Below are 14,626 nucleotides of genomic sequence, written 5' to 3'. Positions count from 1 at the left end.
CAACAAGGTGTGCAACTTTTAGCAACAACTTGTAGCAATAAAGATCGTAACAACTTTGGTTTTTGTGTAGTCTTAAGTTGCAGGCAACTCATATCTCTTGTATTCTCATTTATGACTCGGTAACATGGATTCTTTAAGTGAAGAAAAGACGCTACCGTTAATGACAGTATATATATCGCAGTCACTAAAAAGAGAAAGCCTTATTCAGAGTGGGTCCACAAATAGATTCTCAAGATAGGATCAGGTTTCTTAAGTCGTGTCTCTGACATGATGTCAACAAAAAGGGACATCACTCTGAGGCGGAGACAGATCTACAGGAACCATGTCTTACAACTCGGCTGCAACTAGTTGTATAAGACTTAATATCATTCTTCATCAAGGGTACAGATAGTGTTATTTTGTAAGCGTTCCCAACAGACATTGACCTAAAACCAGTTGTGGGATTACAGGTGTAGTAACAGATCCCCAGACACCTGGATGAGCCACAGATATCCCCCTACCTGAAGTTCTGATTGTACTCTATCTCCGTGTCGCCCAGTTTGATGATGAGATGTCCTCCACGTCGGAATGTCTCCTGGAGCAGGATGGGGCGAAGAGCTGGATCCAGTTCCTCTCCTACGTCCTGAATACAATTCAGAAACATGGACTTTAAATCTGACATCTTTTATGAAAGCCACAAACATAACATGTTTGTAGATGTCATGCACTGCATTTCATTCCACATCCTTAGTCAGTGTGGTAAGAGACGGCTTGGTGTACACATTTAACTCTGTAACTAATTTCTCTCGCTGTTCAATGTCACACTGACAAAACAGCCCAGAAAATGGCTACGGTAAAACACGATCTGAGACTAGTGGTGTGATTACCCTGATGAGCACTGGGTCTCCCACTCGGAGAGCTGTCTCCATGGTCCTCATCAGGTTGGGATCTGTCGCCGTCATCGCCTTCAGTCGCACGCCCTCCATCTCTCGAACCCAGCTGCAGAAACAAATGTCATCATCACTTTGAACAATATCAGGGCGCTGATCAGAACAAACAGCCTTTGCACAATGTACCTATAAAGTAATGGAATCCGGGCATCCAGTGAGACAGACAAATGCTTTAACATTGAGGCAGCCTACCAGAACACTCTTGTAACAGGCTGTATTTGTCCCCAAACCATAAACCCGAAGGGCTTTTCAGAGTAGAACAGGTAACAAAACAGTTCTGGAAGGTAGGGCTCGGTGAATTGGTCAATTGCATGTCATTGTAATTCAGACAAAATATGTTCATAATTGCAAATATTAATCATTGGTTTGTCTGGTCCAGACTTATTTATGTACAGACCACAATGTCATGATTTCAATATATAAACAAACCAACAAACAACATAGGTGCTAACTTTACATTTCCATGTTTCTACCATACTACTCATGAACTGCTTGACAAGGTAAAACATTGTAGATCACACCTGACTACAACTGCTACATACATGCTGGTGCTATTCAACTTACTTGACTGCTTGTCCCTGTGGGTCAATGAGTAGTGGCCATTTCCTGGCTTTCTTCACAAACACAGCATTCTCCGTCGAGTGGGTATCCCTTGGCAGACCACCGTTGTGCCATTTCAAAACCTGCAGACAAACAATTAGAACACAATTTTGAAGAAAATATAAATTTTGGGTGAGGTCCTTGATAGACGTCAAGAGATATTTTAGTTTGAAATTTTAATTACAAACTACAGTTGTAATGTCCCATTTTGGGGGAATAAAGTTAAAAATAAATAAATTATGTGACAATATATATATTTTGGGATGTTGAACTCATTTTGTTCTCTTATTCATATAAAAGGTTTGTTGCACATTTTGACTGTTATACTTAAAAAATAAGTAAAATACTGATAAAAATGAGTTTGTCTAATCCTCAAATTTCCTCTAGATCTGTCAGATCAGGAAGTTCACTGATTCTCTCAGCAAAATCCTAAATGTAAGAAACTTAAAATCAAGTTGCTGAAAACTATCCATAACTGAACATTACTGATCTATATTTCTCACCATATTCGCATCCACCATGCTCTTGACAAGATCAAACTCCTGTGAGATGGGGATATCTCGGTCGCCACACATTTTTAACCAGACTGTGGTGAGATCTCTGCGGTAGCGAGCAGTGAAGGCACCAAGGTAGGCAACTCCAGCAGCAGCCATCAGGGTATCTCCTACCAGCCCCTGCAGCTTGAAGTCCAGGACCTTCACTGAGTCTGCCCATCGCACCTGGAGCAGCAGAAGGGAAATAGTACAACATCTGGAGCAGCAGAATTAGCTCAATGCTTTCTGAAGGAGAAGTCAGTGCGTATTTTTTAACACAGGTGTGAACAATATTTGTTATATCAGAGCATTTCAGTTTCATGGGAAGAAATCCAAAAGTGATGAAGAGCTCAGATATGTACCACTTGGTGAAACCCAAGAGCACTTGTATGGTGGTAACAAACTTTGGAGTGAAGAATTTAGTAGAATGTTTGGATGAGGAACAGTTAGTAGAATGTTTGGATGAGGAAGAGTTAGTAGAATGTTTGGATGAGGAAGAGTTAGTAGAACACTTGGATGAGGAAGCGTTAGTAGAATGCGTGGAGGAGTAACACTTAGTAGAACACATGGAGGAGGAACATTTAGTAGAACACTTGGAGGAGAAACAGTTAGTAGAACACTTGGATGAGGGAGAGTTAGTAGAACACTTGGATAAGGAAGAGTTAGTAGAACACTTGGATAAGGAAGAGTTAGTAGAATGCCTGGAGGAGGAGCAGTTAATAGAACACTTGGAGGATAAAACAGTTAGTAGAACACTTGGATGAGGAAGAGTTAGTAGAACACTTGGATGAGGAAGAGTTAGTAGAACACTTGGATAAGGAAGGGTTAAAAGAATGCTTGGAGGAGGAACAGTTAGTAGAATGCTTGGAGGAGGAACAGTTAATAGAATGCTTGAAGGAGGAAAAGTTAGTAGAATGCTTGGAGCAGGAGCAGTTAGTACAACGCTTGGAGGAGAATGCTTGGAGGAGGAACATTTCGAGGAGGAATAGTTAGTAGAACACTTGGAGGAGGAATAGTTACTAGTGGAGGAGGAGCAGTTAGTAGAATGCTTGGAGGAGGGTCAATTAGTAGAATGCTTGGAGGAGAAACAGTTAGTAGAATGCTTGGAGGAGGAACAGTTAGTAGAATGCTTGGAGGATGGGCAGTTAGTAGAATGCTATGAGGAGGAACATATAGTAGAACACTTGGAGAAGAGGAGCAGTTAGTAGAACACTTGGAGAATGGAACAGTTAGTAAAACGCTTGGAGCAGGTTAGTAGGAGGCTTGAAGGAATAGTTAGTAAAACGCTTGGAGGAGGAAAAGTTAGTAGAACACTTGGAGGAGGAGCAGTTAGTAGAATGCTCGGAGGAGGAGCAGTTAATAAAACACTTGAAGGAGGAATAGTTACTAGAATGCTTGGAGGAGAAACAGTTAGTAGACTGCTTGTAGGAGGAACAGTTAGTAGAACACTTGGATGAGGAACAGTTAGTAGAATGCTCGGAGGAGGAACAGTTAGTAGAATGCTTGGATGAGGAACAGTTAGTAGAATGCTTGTAGGAGGAACAAATAGTAGAATGCTTGGAGGAGGAGGAGCAGTTAGTAGAATGCTTGGATGAGGAACAGTTAGTAGAACACTTGGAGGAGGAACAGTTAGTAGAATGCTTGGATGAGGAACAGTTAGTAGAATCCTTGGAGGAGGAACAAATAGTAGAATGCTTGGAGGAGGAGGAGCAGTTAGTAGAATGCTTGGAGGAGGGGTAATTAGTAGAATCCTTGAAGGAGGAACAGTTAGTAGAAAGTTTCCAGCAGGAACAGTTAGTACAATGCTGGATGAACAGTTAGTAGAAAACTTGGGGGAGGAATAGTTAGCAGAACACTTGGAGAAGGAACAGTTGGTAGAATGCTTGGAGAAGGAACAGTTATTAAAATGCTTGGAGGAGGAATAGTTAGTAGAACACTTGGAGGAGGAATAGTTAGAATGCTTGGATGAGGAGGGGCAGTTAGTAGAACACTTAGAGGAGGAATAGTTAATAGAATGTTTGGAGGAGGAATAGTTAATAGAATGCTTGGAGCAGGAGCAGTTAGTACAACGCTTGGAGGAGAATGCTTGGAGGAGGAACATTTAATAGAATGCTTTGAGGAGGAACAGTTAGTAGAACACTTAGAGGAGGAATAGTTAATAGAATGTTTCGAGGAGGAGCAGTTAGTACAATGCTTGGAGGAGGAACAGTTAGTAGAATGCTTGGAGGAGGAACAGTTAGTAGAATGCTATGAGGAGAAACAGTTAGTAGAACGCTTGGATGAGGAGGGGCAGTTAGTAGAACACTTGGATGAGGAAGAGTTAGTAGAATGCTTGGAGGAGGAACAGTTAGAAGAATGCTTGGAGGAGGAACAGTTAATAGAATGCTTGAAGGAGGAAAGGTTAGTAGAATGCTTGGAGCAGGAGCAGTTAGTACAATGCTTGGAGGAGAATGCTTGGAGGATGAACATTAAGTAGAATGCTTTGAGGAGGAACAGTTAGTAAAAAACTTAGAGGAGGAATAGTTAATAGAATGCTTGGAGCAGGAGCAGTTAGTACAATGCTTGGAGGAGGAACAGTTAGTAGAATGCTTGGAAGAGGAATATTTAGTAGAAATTTTGTCACATTATTCTCAACTCATTAAAGTCTGTCGTAGGACAAACCCATTAGATCTAACTCAGGTACCTTTTCATCAGCCAAAGCTGAGACAAGCACCGAGGCCCGCTCTAGACGTAGAGCTGTAGTCTTCTTGCGTTCTTTGAGAGCCTCCCGCTGGTTGACACTGTCCTGGTACTGCTGCTGGATCATCTTCAGGTGGTCCTCAATCTGACACATACAACACATCAGTTGTTTCACTGATACAACTTGGAGTAGTATTTGACACCACAGCATGTCAGCTTCACGTAGGGGGAACAACAATATGATGATCGTCTCAGATACATGTATTTACCAGTTTGGCTAAATCAATGAGCACAGCTATGGCTAAAAGAAGCAGTTCTAAACAGCATATTCCTATGTCTCACCTGGGCCCATCCATTCCCATCACTCTATCCTGTCTGTGCACACAGTCATCAGAAGTTATGAGATGAAATCACAAGAACCAATACTAAGTATAATCAAGGTTGGAGAGATAATTTTAACTGAAGGGTTGTACACAGTAGGTGTAGTTTGTGCCCCAAAACAAATTTAAAATTGCTTTCTTAAATGTTGAACATTGCCAACCTTATTGAGGCTAGCCTGTTTCTGAGCAAGGCCATCCTGAGCTAGCTTGAGAGCCTCCTTAGCCTCCTCCACTCTCTTCTGTTTGGGCTTCACCATCTGTAACACGGTGACAATAAAAAGCATGAACAGAAAGATATAATTGTGAAACAAAAAGGACCTCCTTCATATTACATTCTTGGCATTTTCTCTCAGCTGTTAGCCTGAAAAAGGTTTGATACAATGATAGGTTACATATGGTAGCAATGCTATAAATCAGAAAGAGGTGAGGTGAGGTGAAATTGGGTTTAACGTTGCGCTGGAGAATATTTTGCTCATATGACGATGTGCATGCGTGTGTATGTGTAGGTGCAGCTGCTTGTACAAGCCCAGACTGAAGCTGGTTTTATAGTGCTAGCCCACTCAGATACCAAGCCGCAGTTAAGCGTGAATACCCCCCTCAGACACATTATACTGACCCCCAACCGACCAGTCCTTGTTGTACCCATTAATGCCGAGCGCCAGGCAGGGACCAACAAGTACCATATTTTAACGTCTTTTCGGTATGACGCGGTTGGGGGTCGAACCCGCGAACCCCGCTCTCCAGGCGGACGCTCTAACCACTACACCACAGAGGCAGTCAAATCAAAAAGAACAATGAAGAAGTCATGACATCATTTAAGATGATTAAACTATCCACATGCAACTGATTATAACCCTGGATGATGCTAACTATGAGAGGGTTATGAGTTGTTTCCCTTAGTTCTGTAGTACCCTGTTAATAACTGACAATGACAATCAAGAACTAAATCAATTACAGGTTACACAAGAGTACACAATCTAAACTGACCTTGTAGACTTCATTGTAGTGCTCCAGTGCAAGTACCCACTCACATATTGAGCGACAGGCTTTAGACACCTTCCCTATAGTGTCAGCGTTGAAGTCGGGCTTCTTGGAGTACTTCCTCAGCTTTGTGAACACCTGGAACAGATAGGCATCACAACATCAAACACTGTCTTACATTACCTTGACAAAGTACAGTTGGCTTAGATATTGACTTAAGGACATGAACCTTTTCAGAAAATGAAGTAGCTGGCTAGAAAATACATTTGAACTGTGAATAGCTATCAATTGATAAAGTGAAGTTAAAGAAAGTGTACAAAACAATTAGATTCATGACTTTGACAGGAGTCTTTAAAATGTCTTACTTTATCAGGAAGGCTATTCTTGTCAAATTGAAGGAGTTTCTTCAGGAAATTTGGATCTCCCAGCATTTGCTTGGCAGTCGACCAATCTGGTTTCTTCTGGAAGAGCACACACACTGCATTCATGACTGTCTCCACCAGCAGTGGTGGACTTGAATACACCCTGGACAACAACAGAGAGGGGTTACAAACATATCATGATAGTCTCTAACAGCAGTAGCAGAGTTTCAAACATATCATTATTGCTTTTCTTTTTCTTGTAAATTCCCTTGTTCCGAGTAACCTTACCTGATTTCTGCAACTGATGCCTTGTCCAAAGTTTCCAGGGAGTTGATGGCTGCTTGCAATGCTGGCAGAACAGAGGCAAGGTCCAGCTGACATTCCTGAAATCAAAAAACATTTCTGATTATACATTAGCCAAGAAAAGTGCATGAACATTTTTCAGATTGTTGCATCTGACCTCCAGATTAGACATGGACACTCTCCATCTTGGTGTACCTACATCAGCATAGTCCTGTACAATCTGCGTCTCCTTCTTCATGATGCCCTCTTCCTCCTCCACGATCTGCTGCACCTGCTCCACAGCATCCTGGTCCTTCTCCAGCTGCTTCAGCAGCACCTCCGTGTCCTGCAGTCAGGGTTGGAACAGAACAATGTGAACAAATACTCTTTGTCACTATATGCCTACAATGTACAAGTGGACCCCTATCCTTTGCCTCACTGAAGGTTAAAATACAACATTCAATTAGTATTTCTTATAACATTAGTCAGAAACAGAACCAATGGCAGACTTAAGTTTGCTTTTATTGTTCTCTTTTATCTGCATGTAAGACCAATTCCAGAAAGTATGTCATCCTCACCCTGGCCTTTTCCTCGATCTTTGGTCCCAGGGACACAAGCTCGTCCTGCATCACTCCTACCAACGAGTTGGCCTCAGACAGTTTGAACAAGCCAATCTGGAGACGATCTCTGGCAAACGAAAAACATTGTCACAGATTGGTTAAGGCTGGAAGGAGTCCCTGTGTCAATATGATTTGAAAACCAGCAATTACTTTCATGTACTGTTATTTGCCTAACCAAAATATTTTCTTGTTGTGTGACCAACCTGTTATTCATGAACTCCCTCTTGTTGTCCCTGAGCATCTTGGAGTACAGCCTAATAAGTTCCATGTAGCTGCTGGGCGTGGAGTAGTAGTGCCTCCTCATCTCCCGCCAGTACTGTGCCGCCTTGTCCGTGATGCTCCTGTGTATCTCCACACACGTCTCTGCCACACGCTCCTGTAGAACCTGCAGCCATCATGGGGAAACACACATTAATATTACAGGATATTTTACAGAAAACAACAGTCCAGAATTATCACATCAGAACTAGCCTTGACTAAGTGTGTGAGTGAGTGAGTTTAGTTTTACACTGCTTTTAGCAATATCATGGTTGGGGACACCAGAAATGGGCTTCAACACATTGTGCCCATGTAGGGAACCGAACTCGGGTCTATGGCGTGACGAGTGAACAGCTTAACCACTAGGCTGCAGAAAAAAAGTCCATGATTACAATCACTGTAGCAGCTTTGAAAATGATGTTTGGAATAAAAGACAAATTTGGTAATTGATATTCCATAGTTTGCATGTAAATAATCGAATCATTGATATTAATCTGAATATCATCCTCACCTCCAGATCATACTTGGGGTTAGCGATGAACTCTGTGTCCTGGAAGAAGACCTGGGCCACACTGAGCATAGCTTCATCCGTCCACTCATCGTACCAATCGATGGTACAGCAGTTGATGAGGGCGGGATTCATGCGGCACCGTTGTCGAAATATCCCGCCTGCCGGACTCATGGTGAGGACCACATGGAGGTTCCGTCTCACTCTCGAGATGAAGAACTGGTACACAGCTGAGCGGGTGTCGGGGATGTCTGCTTCAGCTGCTGCCCCCTTCAGATCCATGTTGATGCCATCCAGTTCCTCATTGTCAAACAGGTCGGGCACCTCACCTGAGTTCAGGATGCAGTTGATGTCTTCTAGGAATGTTTCCTGGTAATGTATGTACTTGAGTTAGTATATAACATTGAGAATCAGACCATTTAAAAAGGCAAATTTAAAAAATCATAAACTTGTAGTCATCGAGTTTGGGCTTCCATTATTGTTCAAAACCTGCATGTATATTAACATATCAAGAGATGAAGAGATGATGGGATACTGTTGCTGTAGGTACCAGACACTAATGTATCAGTTATAATCTAGGATGAACTACCTTGACAATGTCTGAGTCAGTCAGCAGGAAGGCTGTGTTGATGCCCTTTACACCACTCTTGAGAAACACCTTCTTGAGGTCATCACGGAACTCTGGGATGCTGTACGTCTTGTGTAGAGAGAGGCGGAACAGCTCACAGTTGGCGATGTGGCTGGCCAGATGGATGATGGTGGACTTTCCCGTCCCATCCAGTCCCACCTGCAGGGGGAACACACGCATGGTAGAGATTGTGACTTGATTGTAGAGGTGGTTGAATAGCAATCTACAGAAATGTACCTTGACTAAGCTATAATGCAGAAATTTACCCTGGTTTACCACTGCATTGCACTAAAACTTTGATCAGTCTGCAAAACGGAGTTTAACAACACAAATTATTATGTAAGCATATTTTTCCGGCTACCTGATTGGTCTAGAGGCGGTCACGTGACAGTCGACAGAAAAGCATGTTCATTCAGGTCCCAGGACCCAGGTCCAAGCAAAAGTCATATTGACTTGAGTTACTAAAAATAGATTTTGATGTCAAGCTATGACATTATTCTATTATAACATGTCACAGTATTGTTGACATAACGTTATTGGGTTGTAGCGAAAATAAAATCACTTTTCTTGACTCAATAGACATGTTTTGGTTTTTAGAAGCTTTTTTTCGGTAATTACATAATAGAACAATAATGGACTGGTGAATTCGGTCAATACCTGTTCTGACATCGTAAAAACAGGTATTGACCTCATCACCAGTCAATAATTGTATAGTATTGCAACATGTTGTTGCAATAAGTGGTGACTTAGGTTTAAAAATATTACATATTTTGTTAGGATATATATTTCTCCATCTCCAGCATGCAAGGCAGTGATAGATTTCCCAGGGTGTTGGCACACCAGCAGCCTGTGAGGGAACCTGTTTGCCCACCACAGAACACACTCATCCTCCAGCTGTAGTGCTATAGATACATGTACCCAAGGTACCATTCTGTAGTACCCACTATAACAACACCCAGAACACACCCGTCCTGCAGCTGTAGTGCTTTAGATACATGTACCCAAGGTACCATTCTGTAGTACCCACTGTAACAACACCCAGAACACACCCGTCCTGCAGCTGTAGTGCTATAGATACATGTACCCAGGGTACCTTTCTGTAGTACCCACTGTAACAACACCAAGAACACACCCGTCCTGCAGCTGTAGTGCTATAGATACATGTACCCAAGGTACCATTCTGTAGTACCCACTGTAACAACACCCAGAACACACCCGTCCTGCAGCTGTAGTGCTATAGATACATGTACCCAAGGTACCATTCTGTAGTACCCACTGTAACAACACCAAGAACACACCCTTCCTGCAGCTGTAGTGCTATAGATACATGTACCCAGGGTACCTTTCTGTAGTACCCACTATAACAACACCCAGAACACACCCGTCCTGCAGCTGTAGTGCTATAGATACATGTACCCAAGGTACCATTCTGTAGTACCCACTGTAACAACACCCAGAACACACCTGTCCTGCAGCTGTAGTGCTATAGATACATGTACCCAAGGTACCATTCTGTAGTACCCACTATAACAACACCCAGAACACACCCGTCCTGCAGCTGTAGTGCTATAGATACATGTACCCAAGGTACCATTCTGTAGTACCCACTGTAACAACACTTTCAGTTTCAGTTAGAAAGTTACTCATCTCAACACAGGTGTGGAAATGTCAAGTTAAACATCCATGAAAAGAAGCATGTAGAACAGATAAACATGAACATAGCAACTGTACTAGGTTCTTCTATTAGATTCAGTTCTATTCCTAGTCCTTGACTCACCAGCAGGAGATGGCCTCCTGGTTGTCGGAAGACTCTGGCAGCTCGGACAATATGTTCCACTGCATCTTTGAAGAACACAAGTTTGGAGGCCTACAAACAAACATAGCTGTTAATACCAATATAGCTACCATAATCCATATTTCAACTGTGCTAAGTATTCTAAGGAGGCTGTAATTAATTTTAGAATTAGATTGTCACCTGCCTGATTCTACGCCATAGTTCCTTTCAAGTTAATGTCGTCATTTCACACAATTTTAATTTCAAATGTCTTCTTCTTTCATTACTTGATGAAGTACACATATACATTACCAACTTTGGAAGTGGTTGAAGTTCTGATATTCTCCCGAAATTTGCATTACACATTTGACTCTAACAAATCTAAAATATGACGACTACAGCCGGTGTTCCCACCTTGGTGTTGCCGGAATTGAGGGTCATGTACTGCTCCTCCAGGACCCTGGTCAGCTTGACCCGGTCAGTGAGGGGTTTGTATACCCTCTGCACAGTCCCATCATCCATGTCGGAGAAGTCCCCAAACAGGACCGAGTCGGTCATCAGCTTTTCTGCTGTCCAGGTCACCTATAGGCAGAATTTAAACACTCAAGTACAGGACCTACTTTAGGTAAATAGACACAAGTAATATCATTACATTAACCAGACCTGTTTCAAAGAACCAGTAATCAATATGATTATATTCAGCTTAACAAACCACTACATATATAATATGCAGACATCAGAATTCAAATAGTATTCCTATAACATTGGGATGATTACATGCTTGGTTTATCAGCCTAGCTGTACTTTCTATCCGAACAGTGTAAACAGAAGATGCGATGTAGTTACAGTTCTACATCAAGGAAATGATGTATTTGCTGGCCATTATGGACATCCAAATGGTCTGAACAGTGGTAGTTGCTGTGAATCCAAGCATCCACCTTAATTAACTCTAACCTTAAAGTAATCATGCATGTTGTCGGAGAGAATCTGGAAGAATACAAGTCGGTCGTCGTTGCTGACCAGTCGGTCATGGAACACTCTGGTGGCCTCGTGGGCCAGGAGCTGGGCACAGTTCTCCTTGCCCACGATCACCGACTCATGGGCCTGCAGCAGTCCCTGGATCACCTGAGGAGGTATTTGTTTGTTTTAAACTAGTCTAAAGGCTGGTGTAGACCTTCTTCCACTGGTCCACAAAATATAAAGCCCATCCTGCTTGGAGGAGACAAATATCTTTTATGACTTTACATTTTCATTTTTTCAGTTCCATTTTGTGGAAAAATTGAACCATTGGGAACATCTATATCTGAGCAGGCGTTAGCACAAATAACCTTGACAAACATCTGTAATGAACATATGCCTGATCTTAATGCACAGTATGATTCATGGGAAAATGATTCAGAAACTGTCAAATCTCAAAGAGTCATTTTTTAAAATATATTTGCAACTGTACATGTATGTTATCTACAGTAATTGTGAAACGACATTCATCAAATCTGAAGGTGAATCAAAGTATTCTGATTGTTTAGATCTAACAGTTCCCAGCAGTAATCATCCAGAAGGCGGGTGTTCAGATTAACAGGGTCCTTAATAATGAGGTTTCAGTGTATGATCTCCTAAACAATTAATCAGTGCACAACATTTGTTTCAGTGTTGTAAAGTACTATAGTATTCTACCTAAGGATATTCCAGATTCCAACAGCATGACAAAATTAAAATAAAAAAGATTTTGAAACAAATAGTGTCATTTTTCAAACTGAACAAGCTTGCAACACACAATGAGAAACAACAAAGAGCTAATAATCAACTGCTGAGAAATGTGAACACTATTTTGATTATGATAACACAAACAAATTACAAAGAAAGCCATCTTGGGTACAATCTGGATGAGAAATGACAGTGAACACCTTTCACAATATATACCAAATCTGGTAGTATACCTTAGAGAGATCTCGGATATTGAACGTGTAGTGTGACTTGGTGGGCGTGGGCAACATGCTGCTGCACATGCGGTAGTAGACAGCGATGCTGGCCGAGACAAGCGGAAACAAGCAGTCAGTGACCTCGGGCATGAACTCTCCGTCCTGGAGGAAGCGCCCCAGCTGGACTTGGTAGATGTGTTGCAGTGAGCGTGTTGATGGCGTCGGAAGTGCCAGGATGCTAGAGACAGACGTACCGTGCAGATGTGACGTGCAGTGGGACAACTCATGCATGACTATACCAACTAAAGCTAGGGATGCACTGTAACAGTCCACAGCTCCTGGCAGTACAATGACCCAAGTAAATGTCAAAAACTAGCATTGATGCAGTCGCACACTATTGATAGCAGTGATTGATTCTGTCAAGGTGTGATAAAGTCCTCAAATATTGCAAGGTGGGTTAGCTATCTATAAAAGTTACTAGCCAGTTTAAACTTCACTAACTCCATTATGTGGGTTACTTTTTCCAGGAATTTGTTTCTGTAAAGGTATGTAGATCCACACTGATCAAAGTTACACACGGCAATTGTCGATCAAGCAATGGCAACACAACAATGAAAATGATTACACTTTCACTTGCCAAGTTACACTAGCAATAGAATCATTCTATTTATAAGATGACAAAAGAAAAGTTACATCCAAACTACAGTTTGTATGGAGAGACTCTGACCCTGCATCGTATTTAACAATTGAACAGGTCCAGACGTTCAGAGCTCTACATATTTCTGCAAAATGGAATGAATTAGTTTGGACCGTAACCTTAACTGACAACAACAATCACATTTCCTCATTCCCATACAGACAACATTGAAGAAAAAGTGGCTTGAAGTGATAAAGTAGAGGGTGTAGGAAGACCTGACAAATACCTAGCTGTGTACAAGTGTGCACAAGAGAACACCTACCAGAAGTGTTTGAGCAGACGCGGACTGGTTGGGTTCCGACCACCCCTTGGGGGACCACATGCAGCCACCAATGTCACATCCAGGATGTCCTGAAACAAAGCACATGCTTGTTGTCAAATCATCAGTCTCTTGGTGGATTATGACAAATTCAGAAATATCCTGTAAATCAGCCTGTAAATAATAACATCAGGACCAAGAACTCAAATAACTGATACTGTGTGCACCATCACACAAACCAGGGCCCCGTTCAGAAAACTAATGTAGCGCTATGACTGCCGTAAGTCTGTGCTACTATATAGAAGGTACGATTGCTATGAGAAAAGTTAAGAGATCTTAGGCTTACGAGAGCTTTGTGAAACAGGGCCCAGTACCGTAAGGCCCTGAAGGATGAGACAGTAATATTTGACTGTTGACCCAGCATCTGACAGGCCAGATTGAGTTGTATTCTAAGGGAGCTGAGAATGAAAATAAACGGATCCTGATACATTCGCTGTGGTGATAATGTTAATGGTTTGAGCATGCTCTACGTGTGTTAAGTCTAGTACAAGATAAGTTCACCCATTATTGCTATATTGCATGAGCTGGGTAAGGCATACAAAGACGACACACTGTTGAACATTGCAGTTCCTATAGCTAGCATCAAGTGGCCTACCTTCCACGTGAGTTTCTTGGTGTCGTAGAATCCCCCACACTCCAGGAACTGGCGGAGCAGCTCCAGGGGGGGCTGGGCGCCGTACTCCTCCGGTGCCGGCATGTTCAGATCATCCACGAAGACAATCACCTGGACAAAACATTCATGTCACCTTTGGAAATACCGGTATGACTCAGTGATGAACTTCTGAGTGAGTGAGTGAGTTTAGTTTTACGCCTCACTCAGCAATATTCCAGTTATATGTAAATAATTGAGTCTGGACCCAGACAATTCAGTGATCAACTTCTGAAGATTTGAGTTACCAACTAATCTTTTAAAAGACATTTGAAGAAATAGTTCAAAATAGGATCATAATTGTATACCTTACTAAAGACAACAGTAACATTTTTACATATTCTCCATGGTGTAGTGATTAGTGCGTCCGCCCGGGTTTGCGGGTTTGATCCCTGATCACGTCATACCAAAAGACGTTAAAATATGGTACTTGTTGCCAGCTGTTGGTTCCTGCCTGGCGCTCGGCATTAACGGGTACAACAAGGACTGGTCGGCTCAGAGTCAGTAT

The 14,626-nt window shown here is 42.1% G+C and overlaps 1 protein-coding gene across 1 annotated transcript in view; it reads right to left on the bottom strand.

The window, feature by feature from the left end:
- LOC124285411 (dynein axonemal heavy chain 6-like) overlaps positions 1-14,626 on the bottom strand; it is a 102,217-nt gene that overhangs the window by 28,935 nt on the left and 58,656 nt on the right. The window contains exons 49-68 of the mRNA XM_046721635.1: positions 14,065-14,193; positions 13,413-13,501; positions 12,472-12,691; positions 11,489-11,659; positions 10,949-11,116; positions 10,538-10,627; positions 8,722-8,919; positions 8,136-8,501; positions 7,570-7,751; positions 7,325-7,433; positions 6,967-7,092; positions 6,753-6,847; positions 6,468-6,627; positions 6,109-6,240; positions 5,283-5,378; positions 4,746-4,886; positions 2,033-2,248; positions 1,494-1,612; positions 867-978; positions 501-622 (exon numbers count right to left, since the gene is read on the bottom strand). Of these exons, the coding sequence (XP_046577591.1) occupies positions 501-622; positions 867-978; positions 1,494-1,612; positions 2,033-2,248; positions 4,746-4,886; positions 5,283-5,378; positions 6,109-6,240; positions 6,468-6,627; positions 6,753-6,847; positions 6,967-7,092; positions 7,325-7,433; positions 7,570-7,751; positions 8,136-8,501; positions 8,722-8,919; positions 10,538-10,627; positions 10,949-11,116; positions 11,489-11,659; positions 12,472-12,691; positions 13,413-13,501; positions 14,065-14,193 (3,041 nt within the window). The remainder of the gene's footprint in view (positions 1-500; positions 623-866; positions 979-1,493; positions 1,613-2,032; positions 2,249-4,745; positions 4,887-5,282; positions 5,379-6,108; positions 6,241-6,467; positions 6,628-6,752; positions 6,848-6,966; positions 7,093-7,324; positions 7,434-7,569; positions 7,752-8,135; positions 8,502-8,721; positions 8,920-10,537; positions 10,628-10,948; positions 11,117-11,488; positions 11,660-12,471; positions 12,692-13,412; positions 13,502-14,064; positions 14,194-14,626) is intronic.

The sequence above is a fragment of the Haliotis rubra genome, unplaced genomic scaffold (genome assembly GCF_003918875.1).
Source record: "Haliotis rubra isolate DU_JTF1 unplaced genomic scaffold, ASM391887v1 Scf36, whole genome shotgun sequence".
In the NCBI taxonomy this organism is placed as follows: Eukaryota; Metazoa; Mollusca; class Gastropoda; order Lepetellida; family Haliotidae; genus Haliotis; species Haliotis rubra.
Note: the sequence above shows the minus strand (reverse complement) of the source record. Positions and strands in the feature narration are given on the sequence as shown.